The 22,200-nt window shown below is 47.2% G+C and overlaps 1 protein-coding gene across 6 annotated transcripts in view; it reads left to right on the top strand.

Moving 5' to 3' along the window:
* Nucleotides 1-8,615: 8,615 nt before the first annotated feature.
* XPNPEP1 (X-prolyl aminopeptidase 1) overlaps nucleotides 8,616-22,200 on the top strand; it is a 31,352-nt gene continuing 17,767 nt past the window's right edge. For 2 of the 6 annotated variants that reach the window (XR_011726853.1, XM_071749353.1), the window contains exons 1-8: nucleotides 8,616-8,699; nucleotides 9,914-10,009; nucleotides 12,638-12,768; nucleotides 18,057-18,124; nucleotides 19,792-19,892; nucleotides 20,183-20,275; nucleotides 21,202-21,345; nucleotides 21,737-21,832. Coding sequence is in view for 5 of the 6 variants with exons in the window: in XM_071749353.1 (XP_071605454.1) it covers nucleotides 12,652-12,768; nucleotides 18,057-18,124; nucleotides 19,792-19,892; nucleotides 20,183-20,275; nucleotides 21,202-21,345; nucleotides 21,737-21,832 (619 nt within the window). In the remaining variant the exon portion in view is untranslated. Of the gene's footprint in view, nucleotides 8,971-9,913; nucleotides 10,010-12,637; nucleotides 12,769-18,056; nucleotides 18,125-19,787; nucleotides 19,893-20,182; nucleotides 20,276-21,201; nucleotides 21,346-21,736; nucleotides 21,833-22,200 lie in introns of all 6 variants that reach the window. The other 4 variants (XM_071749355.1, XM_071749356.1, XM_071749354.1 and 1 more) reach the window with 4 other exon arrangements.

Raw genomic sequence — 22,200 nt, 5'->3', positions numbered from 1 at the left:
TGTCACAGCCATGAGTATCTCGTGCAGACTTAACATCATTCTCACTTTTCCATAGCACGGGTTATATTTCTTCAAAGGGACAAAATTCATAATCTGTAACTCAAACAATGGGGAGGCTTAAGAATAACTCAGGATACAGCACATTTCAAGTGTGGTGAGGGATGCAAACAGGAACAGGAAAGAAGCAGCAGATCTTTCCTCTTTTCTGTGTGAAGCTCAGCTCCTCTCAGCCAAGAAGCACTGGTGGTGATACTGCACTTGGTGTGAGAGGAGCAAAGCTCTGCCTGAGCAAAGGTCTCTTTGTTTGGACAGATCTTAAAACGTAAAAATGGTGCTTTTAATTTTTCACAGTTACAGGTGGCATGAACAGTGGCTTTAAACCAGGGGTGTTTGGCTGGAGGTCTGATCTCACTCTGCTTTCCAGTGACAGCCACTCTGAAGGACCAGGAGCTGCAGTCCCTCAGGAGCCCCCAGCACTGAGCACTGCCCAGACCCTCAGGCCTTTTAGAGATGACTCCAAAGAGAATCCATGTGGGCAGTGATTTCCTAGAGATGGTAAGAGAGCTGGTGTATGGCAGAAAAGTTGCAGGCAAGGAGCATCCCTGCATAGGCACCATCTTTCTACAGGAATGCTTTTCATGCTTCCTTTGCTTTTTCAAGCTCATGCTTTATCCTGCCCAGTTTTGAGTAAATATTGCACATACTGAGTTGCTAAGAGCCAAGCAGCCAACCTGACAGTGATGCCCTTGCCCTCAAATTTCTCTGGAGCTCCTCTCATCTCATGTTTCCTTTGGAAAAAAAATCAGCCCAGTTTTTCTGACTCCCAGTCTAGAGTTTTTGTTTCACAGATAAAAGCAACTAATCAAACATAATGAGCCTTTGATTTAAGCAAAACAACTAATTTGAAAAATCTCAGAGCTCAGTTCTGCTGTTAGATCTCAGAGTGCCAGTGCCAAAAGACCTGAAATATCATAGATGGGGCCTCAGATGGTCCCAAAACTCTCTTGGACATGGCTATGGATCACCCTCTCTTGTGCAGCTAAAAACTGTGGACAGGCACCAAACTAAAACATCCAAACAGGCTCAGGGTTTGATGTAACAGACAGGGCAAGTGCCAGCACCCAGGTTTGTTCCTGTGTGCATCCTGGCACTGCCACGTGGCAAATGCAGGGTTCACTCCCATAAGGTCAGTTACAGAAACTGAGCTACATTTTTAAGGTTTCCAGTTTTTACACAGGACTCATGTAGAATGCTCAATCCCAACTTTTCCTCTTTGTCCCGTTATCTGAGGCAGACAGTAACCCAATACTTTGTGTCTGGCCTCCTGCACCCCCTGGAACAAACATCTGTTTCTTGTACTGTGGTTCTTCTAATATGTTGCACAGCACAGGGAGCATAAGTGTTTCAACACGTTCAGGCCCCCAAGGGATGATTTGTCAGGTGAATGGGCCTCACTCAGAAGGGTGGTGACTTTGGGTGGGAGGCAGCATTTGTAAAATGTGTCCCATATAAATATATATTTACAAATCAATCTCTACTACACGACAAATATGAATGAGAAACAAAATCCATGTCCGGTCCCTCCCTGGCAATCCCAGATGCACCTCAAAGGTGTGACAAGGCAAAACGAAATATGTGCTGGGTAGGTTACTGCCTTCCTGAGGAAATGGGGTTGGGCACATTGCCCACATCCATTTGTCCATCACCACTTCCACAGGGACTCCTGAACCCCTTAAACAGCCCCAGGCAAGCCAGGCAGCAGGGCTGGTTGTGGAGAGAGACTCAGAGTAGCATTGCCGGGAGGGGATGTGATGTTAACCCAAACCCCCATCAGGAGCTTGCAGGAGGGCACCTCTTGCCCCCCAGGCAGATGGGGAGAGGAGTGGGACCTGGCAGTGTTAAAGACAGTGGGAGCACTGGATCCAGACTGTGTGTGACACCTGGCTCCATTGGTTTTATTGCAGGAGCAGATAAGAAAACCTTGTATAATAAAAATGCTTCCCAGGTGTTAGGTCAAAACACAGCCAGGTCACTGCACTCTGTTAATGTTTGTTCTAGTGAAGACTGAGGACAAATGGCATCATATAAACTGAATGAAAGCCTTTGTTGGGCAATGAGCATGATTTTCAGATTTCATACCATATGTTCATAAATACAGCAAATCGTCAGAATATACCTCCCTAAAAGCATAAAGTTTTGTGCAACCTGAAGAAATCATCTCCTAAAGCACTTCACAGGGCACTAGTGACCACCGTGGTCTCTTTTGCATGCATTAAAGCTGTCTTTTTCTGTATTTTTTCTCTGCTAGAGCAGACAAGGGAAAACCAAGCAGTCTTGGAAATCACCACGAGGCTCACATTTCACTTGCAACCAGGCGAGTGCAGGTGAGCAGGGATGTGTGTGCATTGTTTGGAGTGGAAACAGAGCCAGGCAGAAAACAGAGCAAACATTCCATTTTCATCCTTGTTGTTAAAGGTTTACAAGTGAAATCCTAACATCTGGTATTTAACTGAAAAGAGCAGACGTAGAAGTACTCTGATATCTACCTGGCCTCCTGCTGCCTCCCTTTCCTTTCCAAATGCAGCTGCTGGGAACCACCCAATCGTGATCAACTTCCAGTGCTGGCTGGATAAATTGTCCTCCCAAGAAAAACTCAGATAAGATCTCAAGATAGGCCTGTTCCTTCTCTCCCTGCTATCTTTTCCCCCAAACACACCATTTGTTGTTGCAGTTTCTAGTTTCACTGTTTCCAAACAGACAAAATTTATTTCAAACATGATCCAAAAGGACTCGTGCCACATGTTTGAAACCTCCATTTAGCTCAGAGCTGAGAGCTTAAAATACAAGCAGTTTTTCTGCTGAACTGCTCTCAGGCCCTTCCTTGCCTTGGCACATTTCACCACTGCTGTTGTACACTACCAAAACACTGGCATTCATCGCAGTTAAGTAATTTTCTAGGGTGGAAATAGGAAGAAAATCATAGTACTTGTTTTCTCCTGCATGGACACAGGAATGCCTCTGGGCTGGGAGGATGTGACCTTGCCGAGGCAACACAGAGGCACAGCTGTGACCAAACTCACTGAGGGCTTCTGTGAGTAAACCAACTTGCACAGGAGAGTTTGCAGGTAAGCCCTGAAAAACACAAATACAAGTGGGCTGGTTATTGTCTGGGCAATCCCAGTGCTGTCACATGGATAGAAAGGGCTATTTGGTCATGTGTACAACCAGTAAACGCCTGGTTTTCCTCTGCTGTAGGGAACATGATCCTCCTCCTGGCTTCTAAGCCCCCATGTGTCTCCTAAGATGTTCCCTGGTTTGCATGCAGTGCTGGGGCTGCTGAAACCAGGGCAAGGGGAGAGCTGTGCTGGCAGCCTCAGTCCTTGTGGTGGGGAAGTGGGGCTGAGAGCATCTTTTTGCCTGTCTGGTGTCCAAAAAATGTCTCAAGCCATCGGCAGGATCCTGCAGTTCAAATCTTAGTGTCAGAATGAACTGAGCCATTGCCTCCCATGTCCTTGGTGAGAGCTCTGTGGATGCTCACCCTGTGCTACAAATCTCTGTTTCCTATTGCTGTCTCCCACAGCACCCTGCACTGTGACCAGTGCTTTTTTGGGACAGGAGGTATGTCTTGGATGCAGACTGGGCACTGGTGTGTTCTCCAACAGCATGGTCTCACCAAGATGCCAAACACCTGCCATGAAAAGGCTCTGGTTTTGCCCTGCAGGCAGGGGTCATCTGGGGAGATTAGATTACAAAACAAGAGTCTACATTTCACAGGTGTGCAACAAGAGCAGGTGAATGAAATGAATGTTACAGCTGCAATAAAGGTATCGAGAGTAGAAGGGGGTTGATAAGATAACAGGTGTTCTTTTGTGGCTTATTTCCTGGCCTTGATCACTGGATACAGATCAAGATTACAGTGGAGCTAATGGCTCTGTCACTTTGTCTCAGGCAATTTTGGTTGCTACTTGTTGCCCCACTCTTTTGTAATCTGATGCAATTATAGCATTATAAGAACATAAAAGATATCACAATTAGGGTAATTTAATTAAAAGCAAGGTATATTGAAGTGCTATCCTAAAACATTTTTGCAACAGAACTCATAGAATTTTAGTTGAGACCAAACAGGTGCTTAGGAAGGACAGTTTCATCTCTTTAAGCATTTCAGATTATATATCATAGACAGCACTGCCTGCTAAATTAATTATGAAAGTATTTTGCATTATCTACACTGGTGAGTTCATTAGGGCCACTTCAAAGCTTTCTAGAGATCCAGAATGCCCAGGAAAAAAGCATAAAACATTTGGACTTAACCGGAACACTCATTTCACTTACCCTTATTTAACTTATGAGTCATGTATTATTCAAATGAAATAAATAGTGCTGTCCCCTGGGCTCATCTGGGAAAAGCCTTTAACAGCAATCCTCTGGCTCATTCAGCTTGGACCTCCAGATGGGCCACGATGGCTCAGCACCATTCCCCCATGCACCCCAGCCCCCCCAGTGCTCATGCATGGGCTTAGCATGGGTCCTACTGGGTCGGGCCACTGGTGGGACTGGGATGCTTGTGGTGTTTAGACCTTGATCTATGCAGACAGGCAGGACATCAGCCCATGTGGTACAGTCACACCTCCACCTGTAAGATGGCTGTTCACTGCAGAGGACTTGTCATGAGCATCATCAGGAGATGTCTGCAAAATGCTCTGTGGCCTGCATACATCTTTTATTGCAAGATCATTCTTCTTCTGGAATGAGGTTCCTATGCAGAATACTCATTAGTTTGTCATCATTAATTCCACCAGGAAAGGAAGGAAATTAGTCTAATTTTTAGTGCTCAGTGAGTGAAAGTCAGTTACAAGTAACCCTGAGTACAGAAGCCTTCACAACATGGCTTTGCAGCACCAGATGCTAATAGCAACTAAGCAGCTCTTGCAGGCATCAATATTTTCCTTTCTATTTCCTGCTTCTTTTAGCATATTTTTAGGAGATGGGAATACAGACTAATTTTAAAACCATTATTTAATCAAGATCTTGATCAGAAAGACAGAAGGGGACCACATTTTGGTCACCAAACAGCATAGTAAGGCGTTTTCAGTGGCTGCTTAATATGTTTCATTTTAAATTGCAGAGACATAAATATCTCATTAATAGTCTGTCTTCAGTGGCACTTGTTATTTCTACCCTGAGCTGGGACCAAAGTAGAAGGAGTTACTAAATTCAATACTCCTGGTTTGCTCCCCTCTCACCCAGGGGCTGAAGGGTGCCTAGCAGAGGCAGGACAGCTCTGCTTTCATGCTGTAGCTGCTCTCCTTGGACTGGCTCCCAACAGATAGGATGACATCTTCAGACTTGGAGGAATTAATGAGGAATTAAGTTGGATTGAGATGCTGAGCTATCCCCTGCTCTGTCCTTCCTCTGGTACCCTGGGCTCTGTGAGCAGCCTGGTTATTTCATGCTGTGGACAAGTCATACTCCCACATAGGAGATATATTTTCTTTCCTCCCTGAATCTGATTGCTGCTGCTCCCACAGTCCATTAGCTAACCCAAACTCACTCAATAATGGATCACTGCCAAAAAAGAATCAAACTATTTCAGTGCCACAGGTGTTAAGATTACTTTGTGATTAAACCACTGTCCTAAATTCAGCCAAACTGAAAGCTCCAAACATCAGGAAGGGAAGAAGCATGATATGCTTAGGTCTGCCCTGGGAAGTCATCATGGAGCAGTTGGACCAGGCCAAGGAAGGGTTAGAGTCTTCCATGCCTTTAGGTACAAAGTGCACAAGCAGGGAAGCACAGTGGAGGAAAATTCATCCCTGCAGTGCAGCACCTCTCGGGGAGCTGGAAAAACATGTGCTGAACATTTGAAGTCTCCTTTCTCTGGGCCAGCTCAGAGCTCCGGTGGGTGCAGCTCTCCACAACCCTCTATTAAGAGCCTGAGCCAAATCTAATCCTGAATTATTATCATGAGTCAGAGGGGGCTGAAAGGACCAGTTCACAACCCTGATTGGATTCAGCTGCAGAGTTTGCCATTGGCAAATGATCTCCGTGGTCGTCGTGCTAATGTTGCAGCGCTTATAAAATGTCCTGACATGTGCTTTAATATGAGCATTGCTGGATTCTGGCTGGTTTCCAAGAAATGAATCTTCTCAGCAAATATTCTGCAGGGTGAGCATAACGTGGTCTGTAACACAAATGCAAAACATGGCTGTGGTTTACCCTGAGGGAGACATTGATGTGACAATCTAAATGGGTCTTTCCAGCCCAGACTGCCAGGATTGTATAGGTCTCCTGTGGGCTGGAAGATGGGGTGACAATTGTCAGGAAACAGAAATAAGCTTCACCCAAGGAGATTAATGAGGAAAGAAAACTCTTCTTGCTACAACAGTTGTGATCACTAGCCTTCCCCTCCACTCTCTCCCTACCCTACTCAAGGACAGCCCCAGCTCCATCCAGCAACCCTTCCCAATGTTGGGATGCTGGCAGCAGGACAGACTTTATTCTCTTCTGTCAGATTACAAGTTTTATTGTGTTGCTTTATGTGCTAGATTTACTCCAGAGATGTATAAAACAGAGCATCACGATGCAGAGAGAGCTGCAGAGGGCACCAGTTGCTGGCCAGGGCTGGCTACAGAAGCTGGAGTTTCTCAGTATGGAGAATGGTCAGAGAGAAGAAATTGTCAGATGCTTTCCAGATGTGCACAATGAAATGGCAAGGGGCAAAGGGGCAATGAGGAAATTCTGCTTGGATATCAGGAAATAAACAGTTTCACTCCAGGGTGGTCAGCACTAGCACAGGCTGCCCAGGGAGACTGTGCTTATCCTTTCTTGGAGATCCTCAAAGCCCAGCAGGAGAGTCCCTAAACAACCTGCTCTAGCTTTGAAGATGGCCTTGCTTTGAGCAGGGGGTTGGAGCAGAGACCTCCAAAAGCCTCTGTTCGCCTGAATTACTCTATTTTTCTCATCCTGTTTTTGCTTCATGCTTCCCCTGGAAATGTATGAATAGCTGGGGAGACCCAGGTGGTTTAGTAACAGCCTGGCTCATGTTGGCTTGCTAGATGCAGCAGCAAACGTTTGGTTAGTTTGTGGTCTACAGCATTGGTGTGGACTGGAAGGGAGAAGGGCAGAATAGCTGCTGGATGTGTTTTTTCTGCTCTGGAAAAATGCATACAGGCTGAGGCCCAGGGATCAGTTCCAGGAGGGGGCCATGTGCTCACCCAGGCTGCTTTACCAGTGGGATGTCAGGTGTAGCACCCAGCCTGTGCACCTTTAAGGGCAAAGTCCTGAGCACCATGCAGCCAGCTGAGCACCTCCTCTCCTAGAGAGTCTCCAGGACACACAGGAGGCCCTAAGCTAGATTGAGTCCCAAGAGCACCACAGCTTCCACCTTCCTCTTCATCCTCTGTCATGTCTGGGGTGCACTGGGTGCAGCAATGAGCCCCACGGGACTGGGGGGGGCTGGAGGGTCCCCAGGGTACTGACTGCTGCAAGCAACCCCCTCCAGCCTGGGTGCAGTCACAGATTCACAGAAAGTTGGGGGTTGGAAGGGACATCAAAAGATCATCGAGTACAACCCCCCTGCCAGAGCAGGGTCACCTAGAGTAGGTGACAGGAATAATTCCAGATGGGTTTTGGTCTCCAGAGAAGGAGACTCCACAACCTCCCTGGGCAGCCTGTCTCAGTGGTCTGTCACCCTGACAGTGAAAAAGTTTTTCCTTAGATTTTTGTGGCACATCCTGTGCTCAAGCTTGTACCCACTGCCCCTTGTCCTATCACTGGACATAACTGAGCAGAGCCTCTCTTCCTGACACTCACCCTTTACATTTTTATAAACATTGATGAGGGCACTCCTCATTCTCCTCCAAGCTGAAGAACCTCAGCTCTCTCACAAGCCTTTATGAACCTTTCCTCACAAGGGAGATTTTCTATTCCCTTAATAACCTTGAAGCTCTGCACTGGATTCCCTCAAGGGATTCCTGGTCCTTCTTGAACTGAAGCGTCCAGAACTGGACACAAGATTCCAGATGTGGCCTCACCAGGGCAGAGTAGAGGGGAGGAGAACCTCTCTGGACCTACTAACCACCCCTCCAGGATGCTATTGGGCTTAAAGCAGAACAGCCACAAAGCAGCTATTTTTTATTTATTATTATTTTTTTTTTGTAATCGTCGCCTCTTTTGGTTGTGAGCGTCTTTTTTCTCCATTCCTGTGCAGCCTCCTGTTGCTGTCGGGGGGGCTGACAAACCCCCACAGGACGGGGGGCAGCGGGGGGCGATGTTGCCATCAGTGACCCCGGGGTGGCGAAGCACAGAGAGGCTTTCACAGCCTCTCACTGTTACAAACTTGACAATCCGCCCTTCCAGGCGGAAAACCCAGGGCCTTTTCTCTCGGGACGCGGACGGTGCCTCTTCCTGCCGAGGCTTTAAGCACAGCGGGGGCGATGCCGACCCCTCCCGGGCAGCTCCGCGCTCGCAGTACCGCCGGGCGGTACCCGAAGCCCCTCGGATCGGTGCTGGGGGAGCTCGGTGCTGCCCTGCCCCGCATCCTTCTCCCCCTCCTCGCTCAAGTCCCGCACGGTACCGCCGAAACCGCGGCGGGCGGATCTCCTCCCCCTCATGACGTCACACTGACGTCAGCGGCGGGCGGCTGCGGCGGCTCACGTGGTCGCTGACGTAGCGGCGGCGGCGGGCGGGACCGGCGGCAGGTGAGGAGCGGCGGGGCGGGGGCAGCACCGGGGGGGCTGCGGCCTCCGGGAGGGGAACCCTGAGGGTACCCCCGGGGTGCGGCCGCGGGGACTCGGGCATGGCCTGGGCATGGCCTCCCCACCCGGTCAGCCGAGGCCTGCTCCGGTGTCCCAGGCCCTGTCAGCCGGGCCCGGACGGGACATCCAGGCCCGAGTGTCCCTGTCAGCCCTGCGTGGGGATAGGGGAGGTTGTTGGGTCAGGGGGCCATGCCAGGCCGCTCTGAGGGGTTCGGTGAGTTTGGGTTTCAGGCGGATACCGGGAGCCAAGCAGTGGGGTTTGGGCTGCTGTGTTTGGGCTGCCCGGCATCGGGCCGGTGCAGGGCAGCTGGGCCTGGTTTTGGGGTGGGTTTGCTGGTTCCAGACAGTGTAAGCTCCCATGCTTATTTTCTACAAGTTTATTCGTAAAAGAGAAAATGAAGAGGAGCTCGCAGAAGGATGGGAAGGAAGCACTTAGGGTGGGCTAACACAGCAGCTGCTGGCAGACCCAGGTGCAGCCTGACCCTCCATCCTTCCCTTCCCTTCCCTTCCCTTCCCTTCCCTTCCCTTCCCTTCCCTTCCCTTCCCTTCCCTTCCCTTCCCTTCCCTTCCCTTCCCTGCTGTGGCACTGCCACACACACCCTGACACGGGGGGCCTGGTGTCCCCAGCCCCTGCCATTGCTGGTCCCCGGGGTCGCAGCATCCCACCACTCCCTGTACACGTGGGAGGCAGCAGGAGGTGCCCCGTTCCTCTGGCAGTATTTCCATTGGTTGCTTTTTGTCCTGTGTGTTGGATGGAGATGCTCTCCAGGCAGTATCGGGCCTGAGGTCTTGAAGAACTGACTCCTGGGGTCTGAGTGGGGTGTAGGTGATGTATGTCTGGACACTGACAGACCTGGAGGTCTAACTGCCTGTCAGAGTGTTACTTTGCACGTTACCCTGCCTTAGTTTCCCCATTTGTAAAGTGGGGAGTGGTCTCTGACAGAATGATTGCAAAAATCAATGGATGTAAAAACACACAGGCTTGCAAGATCCTAAGTCTTGACAAGCCTGGCCCTTGGTGTTCTCTGCGGACCCATGGTTCACCCTCAGTACCTTTCTAATCTTGCCAGTGGAATGTAGTGCTAATGCATTTTCAGCTCTGTTTTATGGGGGACAAAGTTTGTTAGCCCTTTCAATTTTGCCCTTTGCTTTCTCAGGCACAGTGGAGCTTATGAAGCACGAGCAAAGAGCTGAATGGTATTGGGTGTGAGCAGAGGCAAGAGGCATCCTGAGGTGGGGAGCTACAGAGGCAGGTAATGTGGCAGTCTGAGAACCTTTGGAAAAGTTAGGGCAGAAACTCTGTTCCTTGTACTGCTAAACCCACTGCCTTCATTGAAGCTGTGTTTGGTTTTAGTCACTCAAGTTATTAAATAATGATAGAGAAGCTCTTTTACCTTTGTAGAGTGTTCTAAGAAAGGAAAGGTCACCTGTTAAAAATTGCAGGGGGACCAGAGAAAATGACTGCTGAAGGTCAGGGAAAAAATAGCTTCTCTTTCTCTGGAAATTTAAGACAAATTTATTGGAAAATTTGTCGAGGACTTTTAAAAAGTGATTTTATATTCAGTAGAGGTTATCTAAAATAGATGTCCTTCTTAATATGAGTTTTGTTGCTAATCTGGCTTACTTGTGTTTTTAATAATGCGAGCAAATCTTTCAACAGTGAGAATACTTTAAAATTATTTCTTTTTTTGTCCTTGAGAGACTCTCTCACTTGCTAAGAAAACCACCATGGCTTGTCAGCAAGGAGCTTTATTAAAAGGCAAAGTCTTGTCATTCCTTGCCTATTTAAATGAGACTTTCAGGCTCCTGGAGACAAAGGCAAGAAAGGAAGCTGTGTCCTTATGAGTTTGTAGAAAGAGATTCTTTTCTGGTGGCTAGTTGCTATGTTGTTGCTCTCTCTCCTTTGTGTTTTTCCTCTATCTGGCCATAAATCAGCAAAAATGTTATAGAATGTTACAGCAGCTCATTACAGAGGGCAGACAGAAACAATCACAATATAATGAAGTTCAGTGTAGCTTATAAACACTGTATAAAGCTATGAAATTTCTCCTTGAAATAAATCTGAGGTGTAATCTAAACCCAGTGAAGGCACTGGAGTCAAGGTACCAGTTGGAGTATTTAGTGTGTGGTGCCTTTTCAGCTTGATTTGATTCTTGTAGCCTGGGTTTTTAAACACAGTGCATCCCCGGGCAGACAGTCATGCAGAAGCCTAATGTGCTCTGAACTTCTGTGAGGAGATGAGCAAAATGTTGGTCTTGGGTTGAGATTTTTACACCTGGATGCATCAGATCTTGGTGCAGTTCCTGACTTGGTTAGGATGCTGCTGTGTGACCATGCTCAAATCATGTCTGCTTATGGCTTGTACAATGGAAGCAGCTTTTCTGCCTCCCTGTTTTGATGGCAAACACCATAGGGCTGGGACTATTCCTTACTGTGTTTTGGCATAAGAAGACCCTACTGTGTCTTGGAACACCTGGTAGTTACTCAGGTGTAAATAGTGTAAGGGTTTGATTAAGCAAAAAAGTGTTTGAGACTTGCATGCTGTTTGGTCTTCCCATTTGTGGAGATGGCTGTGAAATAAGCTGTGAAATGGACTGATCAGAATGAAATACTGCATAGCATGGCACTGCAGCAGCACAGGCCTGCTCACCTTGCCCTGCACAGTGACAGCATTACAGCTCTGAGATCCCTGCATGTTCTGGAAAATGTGAAAGGAGTCCATAGAGAACCAGGAAGGGGATTATCCCACTTTGGTTACTCTTTGGTGATGTGAGTGAAGATGGAGAGAGCATCTCAAGCTCAACCTGAAGAGGTTCAGATGACTTGATTTTCCTAGGTTTTCAGGCCAGGCCTCCCCCAGAGCTTGAACGTCCTCTGCAGTCAGCTGGTGCCTTCCACTGCAGCCTTTGCTCAAGCCAGCACAGCAGCACAGCCTGATGTCACCACAGCAGGCCCTGGCTATTGATGGCTTCTGAGGAGCAAATGGAGAGGCTGGTGTTCACTGCAGTGCCAAAGATACATCCCAACCACAGCAAGGGAGGGTGATTGGGCTGTGCCCTTGTTTTCCCCTCAGATTTGCTGCCTCACTCCTGCCTGCCTGACACCAGCTGGAAGCTGCAGAGCATTTGCCAAAGGTCATCAGAGAAGGTTCCTCTAAGACTCCCTGGTTGTCTTCTGGCAGTTTCTTGTGGGAGCTCAATAGGCTGTTCCTGCTCATAGAGTTGTGTTCTTGCTAGGTCAACTAAAATGCAGCCCAGAGGTCAATCTGGCTGGTGATCATATCCCTGCCTTTGGGAGCAGATTTCTTCTGTCTTGAGTTAATCCAGTCACCAGTCCACTATGAAACCTTGGACTAGGGTGAAATTTCTAAAACTTGCATTCTTAAATTCTTAAGTTCCTGACCTGCATGAGTTGTTCTCCCAGCAGCCTGTGCTCCTGTAGTTTATAAGCAGAGTGAAAAGACTGGAAGTTTCTCTCTGTGCTTATGATGGGTGGGTGGGGTTACTTCTCATCTGTGTGCTTGGAACCATCAACACCCCATGCTGAGACCTTTCCTGGCTGTCACAGGGCATGTTTTGGGTGCTCTTGGTCTTGCATGCAAGAAGGGTTGGCAAGTGTGTTAAGCCATGTGTATCACCAGTGGACATGCCAGCCCTTTATGTGGTGGGAAAAGCTCTTTACAGGACCTACAGGCTTTAACCTGATCCCTCATTCTCAAGGAACACGGGTGAAGGGGCAGAACAAGAAATTCTGGGCTGAGAGGGATGATGCTGGCACAGTTGTCCTCGAGGGGGAGTTTCCAGTGGTGATGGGCTCCAACCCATGCGTGTGAGTGACCCAGGATGGCTGGAGAAGCTCTGAAATTTTGTGCTTTGTTTTAGTTGCAGATAGGAAGATGAGTCCAAAAATTACAACAGAGCTGCTGAAGCAACTGCGGCAGGTGATGAAGAGTCCTAGGTATGTCCAGGAGCCTGTCCAAGCCTACATAGTGCCCTCTGGAGATGCCCATCAGGTATGGATGGGTGGATTATGGGAATGATTGCACTTTCTTTTTCTGCAAAAAATAAAAGCCAAGGATAAGTAAAAAAATCCTTCATTCAGTCACTTCAATGGTTCTAGCATAAAAGCCAGAGTAACCTGAGAAATACCATGTTGGAAAAAGTCTCTGGAGTCTGTTCAGGAGACTGAGTTTTTATGGTCTTTTAACAAATCAGTGTGGATATTCCACCAGTAACTTCTCACCAGATTGTCTCCAGGGAGCTCATGCTGCAGAAAAGGGATCTTGCCATAGCACTTTTTGTCCCCATCCTGGCTGTTGGAAAGAAAAGGCATTATTAGTTTCCCCATTAGCACTTCCTGATCAATGCATACTCTTAAGTATGTTTCTTAATGTTTTCTTAAGTTTCTTAAGGGAAATCTGGGCCCACTCTGAGGTGACTGTGTTGTGTACTGCTTCCACTGTTAAGATTTTTGTAGTCCATGACATTAATTTTAAAGTTGCTGAGCTGTCTTTTACCTCCCCTGCCTGCTCATGTGCTAGTTTCACTCTTCTGTTCACGCTGTTAGGAGACCCAAGAACTGTGTTTTTTCCCCTCCTCAGCCATTTTCAGGAAACAAAAGGCCTAAAGCTTTCTTCACTCACACCCAAAGCTCCCTTTTACCCCAGGGTACCCAAGAGCAAAGTGAAAATGCAACTGGATCGGAACCTTTGCCCTTGCCTTGGCACTGGGGTGAGCTGGGTCCAGACTTGCCTGTGCCTTGGGACTCTGTGAGCAGCATTGGGTTTCCTCTCAGGGAGATCCAAACTTGGGCAGGTAGAGGGAAGGCGTTTTCTGCAGCTGCTATTGTCTGCTGCATTCCTGCCTCAGGCTGCCTCTGTCCATATATAACTCTGGTTTCATTTCACTAGACATTAAATGCTGTCATGTGAGTTGAAGAATGTGACCCTCAGGACTGCTGGGGTTTTTCTGTTGCTTTCTTTCCTTGACAGAGTGCAGTTAAGCAGAGAACCCCATGTTGCTATTTCCTGCCGGGCGAGTCGGTCAGGTTTCTCTGCAGAGTGAATCTATCTGAATGGAAACAATTACTAAAGGCTGCTGATTCTGGCACCCCCTGACTAGTTAGTGCAGGATTTTGCCTGTGAGGTTTGAGGATGGTTGCAATTTTTAGGCATTGGTGGAAGCCTTTTGATCCCAGAACAGGCTTCCTGATCATAGGTAAATTGTGATGAGCTGAGTTTTGCTGCTTCCCCATGTTCCAAGCAAGGGTTTGTTTCCTGTACACAAATAAGAACTTTACAACCCTGCAGTCAGATTTTGCTCTTGGGCAGCTCCCTCTGTGACTCACAAGGCTGCAGTTTAATGATACCCAAGCCTCCAGTGGACTGAGCCATTTCCTCCCCACAACCCAAGCTACTTATTGCTGTCTTTGCCTCCCTCGGCTGTTCCTGAGGCTACCCTGGGATCCACATCAGAAAACTTCCTCACAGAGGGTTTTCCCTCTTACGATGTTTACACAGGGTTTAGATTGGGGGAAACTTTGTTACCTTCTAGTTTGCAAAGAAACCCCTGGATTGGATTGATGCTGATACACCCTGATGCTGCAACTTGTTGACTAATTTCTCTTTGTAGCACTGGCTTTGTTTGAGCTCTGTGAGGCTTTTAATATTGGTTTGGTTTTGGTTTTTTTTCTGCTAAGGCTAGAAGGCTGGGGTTACAATACTGCCAGGAGGCTTGCCACAGGTTGTGTCCTTTGCTTTCCATGCTTAGTTGCATAAGGAGCCGAAAGACTCGCAGAGCTTCTCAAACACAGCTGGCTCTGTCTCTGGCTTAACCAAGGCTGCTAGTACTTTGGATTTGTGACTCTTATAGCCAGTCCTGAATGCTGGCTGATTTGATTTTTGAAACTTTTGGTGTTGGTGATAAGGAGTCTGAAGAAACAGACTGTTTCCTTGCAGACCTGGGTGATCCAAAGGCTGGGGAGAAAGGAGAGCAGTTCCAACCAAAAGCAGGCTCAAGTCCATACAAAGAGTCATCCAGTTTACACTAAATCTGGAGTTTGCCTGCATGGGAACATTCAAAGACCAGAGGAGCTTTCTTCTTTATGGGTGGGAATAATGTCTGGATTAGATCTGGGGTTTGGAGCCAGTCACAGCTGAACTGGGTCTGGCTTCTACCTCCAGGCCTTGACTTGGTGAAAACAAATTTGGTCATATCTGGCTACTCTTCTACATCAAGGAAGCACCTGCCCAGCTCAGGGCCCCATGTTTGGTTTGGCAGAGGTGCTGTCTGCTGCTGAGGGTTGGCTTCTCTGACACACACTTGTTCTGAGCCTAGGAATCAGTGGAATTATAAAACAAGAGGTGACTTGTGCACAGGTTGCACTGACCTGTTCCAGATCTTACCAATGCAGTTTGGGTTTTGGCACCGAACACTGACCTCCCTCCAAGTACACAGCAGGGTTTGTTCTTTAATGGCATCAGAGTTGCTGCTCTAAAGGCAGCAAGCTGTACTTTTCATTGCTGATCTTGGTTGACTTTCAGATAGAATAATCTTTAATATATTAGTGGCCCAGCCATGCAGGCTCTGGTGATAAGCACCACTGGTCTCTTTTTGGGTTCTTCCTGGCTTAGGTGAGGGACTCTATGATGCAGCCCCCAGTTTTGTCTGCATGTCAAGGACTGACAGGTGTGGTGGAAGGCAGATGTGAAAGGCCTGAGGAAGGGGGCAGGTTGAAGGCCATCAGAGCTGCAAGAAGCCCCAGGGAAATACTTTGTTCTGACTGTGCTCTGGCCTGTACTTTGTGTGGCGTACACAGGTGTTCCCCTTGTAATTTTAGCTCATGCAAAACACGGGCTCATCCTTGCACAGTGGGGGTTGCTGCATGGAACAGAACAGGTGGGTGTGCAGGAATTCAGACTGACAGATGAATGACATCTTCCCTTCCAGATCCTTTGTAGTCCCTTTTAAAGCTCATCTGCCTCATTGTAAACTCCTAAAGCATTCCCTGCATTTGTCTGTGAATGGGAAAGCATGAAGTCCCACTCAGTCAAGGTCTTTGTTAGTTTAGGTCAGCTTTTACCAGATCTAAAACTGATAGACTTCTCTTTTTTCCCTATTAGGCTTTTTTAAAAAATATTTTAAGCCATATCACCTCTCTGTGCTGTTACTGCAGGCAGCTCAATGCTAACCCTCCCTATGAATGTGAGATTGCTTGTCTGCATAAGCAAACAAGCCTGCAGTCTCTGCTGCTTTGGTCAAGAGAAAGGGAAGAGAAATTGCAGGTCTTATTTGAAATATTCTTAGTGGTATGATCCACAGTGGGAAATTTCCAGCATTCCCTTTAGGTGTCAGAGCCTAGGAGATGGTGCCCCAGCTTTGAGCTGAGAAGTGTAGGAGAGGGGGAGGTGTAGTAGTCAACAGGCTTAATAGTTGTTAGAAAATGGGGAATCCTCCTCAGGTCCAGCATCACTCTGCCTTCACATTCTGACCTGCTGCTGGGAGACAGTCAGGCAGCTGGGAAACAGGTAATTGATTCTCTTCCCCAAACAACTTTTTCTTCTGTCTGCTGATGACTCTGTCATTATTCTAAAGGGATTTAATGGTGATGGTGGTGCTGTGGTGTGCTGAGGCAGATCCACCCCATCAGATAGAGGTGTGTAGAGGGCAGGCATCCCTTCCCAAAGTGGGTATCCTGACCCCTTCTCCCTCCATGTCATGGGTCTGGGGGTCTGTGGAGCTGGACAGGAAGAGGCATAGAGAACTGGACAGACTCAGGGGTCAGGGCACCTCTGGCCTCAATACCTGTCCCATTTCTGCTAACTTTTATTAGTCACTTGATAAAATAGAGGGTTTATTGGGAGCACATCCCAGGGATCTTCCCTGGCAGTCAGGAGCAAAAGCTGCTCAGATAGGTCCACTTTTGGGCCACAGGTTTTTCTGTCCCAAGGCTGAGTTTCAAAATGTTAGTGGTGAATGATTGGTGGCTGCTGCCCAGGAGGGGAGGGACATTGGTGTTCTGGAGGGGTTTTTACCGTGGGGTCACAGGGAGCAGAAGTAAAATGTTGGTCCCAGGTGCTGCAGTTTGTGCTTCTCAACTCACTCCTGTGCTTTGAGCCCTCTGCCTTCTTCAGAACAGTGAAGAGTAGCAGATTTGAAGGGAGTATTTTCTGACAATCAGGTGATTTAAAAATAGCCCTGGCCAGAGATAGGGAACTGCAGAATCTATCACAGTAGGAACTAAATCTGCCTGAGGATTGGGCTGTGATTTCTCAGCTTAGTTTCCCAAAGTGTTTCTTTTGCCACAGCACAGCAGGGGACAGAGAAACTTTGTGGGCAGAGTAACAGTCTTTAGGTTCAGACCATTTGTAAGGTACAAATCCCAGGGTTTTACAGCTCAAACATTGGTGCTGTCAGCCTGGATTAAGCTGACTTGCTGAGTTGCACTAATTGGCAGACGAACTCAGCAGTTCTGACCTCCAAACTTTCCAGAATGGGATCCCATAGAAATGGTGTGTGGGCCATTTTGAGGCACAGTTGTTCTTTTAATTTGGGCAGCTCCTGTGGATGTCAGGTATCTACATTTTCAGGCTGTTCTGCAATGCTGCTAAAAAAATGTGTCCACAAACAGAGGTTGTGATGGGTTTGGGACTGAGGATGGTCTTTGATTCCCTCTCACCCACCAGACTGTTGTCTGTTGGTTTCTGGTGTAGTCGTGTTTTGGCTAGGAAAGGAAGAAGTGAGAGTATCAGCATCTAACTATGGAAAGTCCTAAGAGTTAAAGTTTTTATAGTTTTACCACCTCGATGATTTTCTTTCTTAGTGACAAGTTGTAGAAAAGAAAGTCTTAAAAGGAATTCTTACAAATGCCAGTGAGGCAACTTCACTGGAGATAGTGAATTTTACAGATTTTATGTGCTGATTACTCTGGTCTCCAAGATCAAGGGGTGTTTCTCTTCCTTTCACATTACAGCTTCAAAGGCAGCATTTGTTTGTTGCCCAAAGGGGAGGCTGAATGTGAAATAAACATCTGCAGACTCTGAAGCACTCAGTGTTTACAGACGTTTATGGGAGAAAAGTGCTGCAGCTTAAAGAAAAAAAAGCAAAACTCAGTTGGACATAAATACAATATAATCACAGATGATTAAATGTTCCAGTGCAGTAGAGCCCAGGATTTTTTAACTCCTTTATTTCTCTCTGTGATGTCCTCTAGGAGAAAAAGCTTATCAAAGTATTTGCCATCAGCTGACTTTTTTTTTCCCTCCTGCTGCTATAAATAATTGCTGCCTCTTTTGTTTTCTAGAGTGAGTACATTGCACCCTGTGATTGCAGACGGGCGTTCATCTCTGGATTTGATGGCTCTGCAGGTACCTTTCCAGAACTTGGGTTCTTGCTAATGTAACCTATCCAGCTTTTTTGGCCTGTTTTCTTCCCATTTCAGCATCTGCAGAATTATATCTTGGCTACCCTCTGGAATTATGTAATATCAGTGCAATAACAAGTTTTCAGAAATTGTTTGACCCCTGAATGAACCCCTCATAAAGTGAAATCCTGTTAACTCTTTAATGTGGTGCTTGTAACTTAGCATCATTTCTTTTGAAGTGCAGCCAGTGCAAACAGATTTTTGCATTGCCCCTTTGGACTGGGTGAACAGTAGATGGGCTTTAGCTGGCCCTTCTGTTTAAACAGAGCCAGGGCCAGATACACTGCATTTGGAATCTGAGTGCTGTGGAAAACTTTGCTTATCTTGCTGAGACAGGATGTTTTCTTGGCTGTAGGGTAGGTCTGTGTTTCATGAGACCTAGTTTTTACCCTAGCTGTATCCTAAGCTTACTCTGTGGTGTGGTTGTTGGAAAGTCACTTTTGTCAACTGAGGTCTTCCCCCCTGCAGTTGTAGATTGGTTTATGGTTATTAAACACTGTTACCTGTGTGTCTGGAGGGTCCATTCATCAGTTCATCTCTCAGAACTGCTCTGGGACCTCATGTGGAAGGTGATAAATGCAGGGCTGCAGGCTGCTGCTAACAGATAACATGAATCCTGTATTATTTTCATGCCTTCTACGTGGCCTCTTCATAACCTTCTCTTTTGAGCCCTTGTTACATACTGGGAAGGTCTGTCCAATTCCCAGCCTAGCACTTAGCAAATAAGTGAGATTTCACACAGAGGTGCACCTTGTGTTGCTTGCTTCATCTTCTCAGGCTGAAACAGCTCAAAATGGGGTTTGTAGTGAGAGAGTTTGGTAGAAGACAATGAATTCATATTTGAAAACTCTGCTTTGCTAATCTGGGCTTCAGTTTCTGGCAACAGAGTGTGTGGTCAAGATGCAAAGACTCAGAAATGCAGGTTTTTTTTGGTTTTTCTTTGTTTTTTTAATTGCCAAGTGCAAGGCAGCTGTAGTTCCTTGCTTAGATGTCACTACCCTGTAGCTGTCTGCTTGCATCCCTCCATCTGGGGTCAGTGGAATGGGATAGACACTGAAACCAGCAGAAGTTTATATTCATATTTCCTGTTCAGTGATCTCTGCTAGAGCTGTAGCATTGGGAAAGGAGCAGAGCTGACAGCTGGGAGTGATACCCGTGTCTGCTAGCCCAGTAACAGCTGTTTCCTGTGGATGGCCATAGCCCAGCCTTCCTCCCCATAAGATGATGGGATGGAGGCTGGGGTTGTGCAGTAATTGTTACTGTGACAACAGCTAAGTGGACACCACAAGCTCTGTTACAGAAGGTTTGGAAAGCCCCATTTACCCAGTTCCACTGACTGGCTTAGATATGCTTACACTGAATTAATCAGAGGCATCTCATTAAGCTGCATCCTTGTGCATACTGTCCCTGATAGGATTTAAAAGGTTGTAGTGCAGGGGAAGCAGGGAATACCTCCACTGAAACTGGACTAACTTTTTAAGCAGTGAGCAGAGCTGCCTTTTGGGGGGATGAGGTGCATTTCTAACACTCCCCCTGCTGTCTGTGTCTCTGGGTGTTGCTGCCCACCCCTGAATCACCTCCTCCTCCTCCTCTTTCTGCCTCCCTGTGTAGGTACTGCCATAGTGACTGAGCAGCATGCAGCCATGTGGACAGATGGACGCTATTTCCTGCAAGCTGCACACCAAATGGATAACAACTGGACACTAATGAAAATGGGTATGCAGGAGGCTGGGGCACTGCCTTGCTGATAAACAGAACAATCACAGGCTATTTGGTAACTTTGCACGTGTTACAGCCCCCATCGTGCAGGGGCTTAGGAACATCTTGGACACAGGGCTGCTCCTGCTTTTGTGTCCCATGACTTGTCTTGCCCAGGGGTCTAGACATAGTTAGCACATATATTTGATGTATTAGCTTGGACTTCTTGGGTAGTGTGGTAGTGCCTCAACATGACTTCTTTGAACATCTTTTTTCTGGTTTTTTGTCTTTTTTTTAAATCTGTGGAGGCCTGAAAGATACACCCACTCAGGAGGACTGGCTAGTGAGTGTCCTTCCAGAAGGCTCGAAGGTGGGAGTGGACCCTTTCATTATTCCAGCTGGTTGGTTTTACTTTATTTTTTAACATTGGGTTGAGCAACAATGTTTTGCTTCCTTTCTTCTCTGGCTGAGCTGTTGTGTGATGTTACATGGTTAACAGTGTTTCAGCCGAGATGGGGTGGGGTGGTGGGTTAAACTTTTGGACAAAACAAGTTGGATTTTGGTTTTAGGCATTTGTCACAAGAGCTCCACAGCAAAACACAAGGGGTGAGAGCTACTTTCTGGGACTTGCAGTGAGTGACCTTACCTGAAAAGCAGTGTCTCAGTCCACCTCCATTTGTCTCTGCTGTGGCTTGTCGTGGGCACTTAGCACAAAATTGCTGAATGCCTTGGTGAGCATCTGGGCCAGAACACCAGGACAAAACTTAGGCTGCTACTCCTGCTGGGTGGTCTTGGCATCTCTGCAGCAACCCCCTGTAGGAAGCACAGTCCTGGAGAAGGGTATACCATTTCTAGTGGATGAATGAGGATCCATCTACTCATGCTATAGAATAGAGGGCCCAGGATCCCAATCCGAAGGTCAATGGGGGCATGGGGAGGCATTTCTTTGATTCAGATGGGCTAATGATCAGTGTCATGGCTGTGTGAAAGCTCATTTCTTCTCTTGTCTAGCTTAGATTTAGCATGGTTCTGTACAGGAGTAGAGGCAGTCTCTGGGATGGCTTCTTCCAGTGACCTCTGTCTCCCAGCTGGAGCAGTTCTTCAGCCCAAGCATGAGGTTTCAGGGCTGTGAGGTTCTGTACCTTCTTCTGGCTGTAGTGGCTCTGTTTGTGGAACTGTAATTGCAGAAGTTTTTGCTTTTAAGGAAATGGAAAGAAGGAGAGGCTGCAAGGGAGACTCAGGTTCAGGAGTTTGCCTCCTGTGAAGCAGGGCCAGTGTTCAACCAGTTTTCTTTAAAAATACCACTCTTGACTCTCTTGCTTGGCAGACCAGTGGAAGAGGATGTCCAAAGCCTTGAGAAGTGCTGGCCATGACCTTGTGCCTGTCAAAGAAAACCTAATAGATACAATCTGGACAGACTGTCCTCAGCGCCCCTGCAAGCCTCTCATCACACTCGACCTGAGTTACACAGGTGAGAAGCTTAACTCCCAGTGAACACAGACTCTTTCTATTGCCCTATCCCCCTTTGCTGTCCTCTGAATAGTGAGAAAAATACCACTGCAACACAGTGTGATCCACTATGAATAGATAAGTCAAATAATCAGACCTCAGGTAATGACCCTGTTGTCCCCAAAACTTCAAATAACCATTTGCTAGGGGCTAGATAACTTCAGAACAAATCCTTTGACATCTGGAGTGCAGCTTGTTGGAGAGAGTTCATCTGAGTTATTAGAGGAGTGAGGAGCACAAGCCAAACACCATGTGTTTTGGTCACCTCCAAAATCCAACGTGTTGTTCTGTGTTTACATCACCACCCCCAGTAATGCTCAGGTGACTGTAGCTTTTCATACTGTGTTTTGCAGGGGTCAGCTGGAGAGACAAAATTACAGCCCTCCGTTCAAAAATGGCTGAGAGGAAAGTCCTTTGGTTTGTGGTAACAGCCTTGGATGAAGTAGCATGTAAGTCTTTGCATTTCCCTTCTCAGTTCTTCCTTCAAAGTAAGTGTCCTTCCTGCCTGTGGAAGGAAGAGCCCAGGCAGGGTGAGAGGCACTTAGGACAGTGTTCTTTAGAGGATGTTTAACTTGTATCAAGTGCAGTGGTGATAATGTCACAACCCTTTGTTTCTGTACAGTGCTTTACTACACCAGTGCTGCTCCTGAGTGCATTTTTGGCTGAGGAAATGCAGCAAATCACCACCTTTGAAAAACGGCCCAGGCAAAGGGAAAGGAAGGTTATATATAAAGCCTGAGGCAATTGGAAGGCAGAAAAAACCCACAAACAAACAAACAAAGCCCAAAAAAACCCCACCAGACCTGTGAGATTTTTT

The sequence above is a fragment of the Heliangelus exortis genome, chromosome 7, assembly GCF_036169615.1.
Source record: "Heliangelus exortis chromosome 7, bHelExo1.hap1, whole genome shotgun sequence".
NCBI classification, from domain to species: domain Eukaryota; kingdom Metazoa; phylum Chordata; class Aves; order Apodiformes; family Trochilidae; genus Heliangelus; species Heliangelus exortis.
The sequence above is the reverse complement of the archived record's forward strand: the minus strand, read 5'-3'. Positions and strand labels throughout refer to the sequence as shown.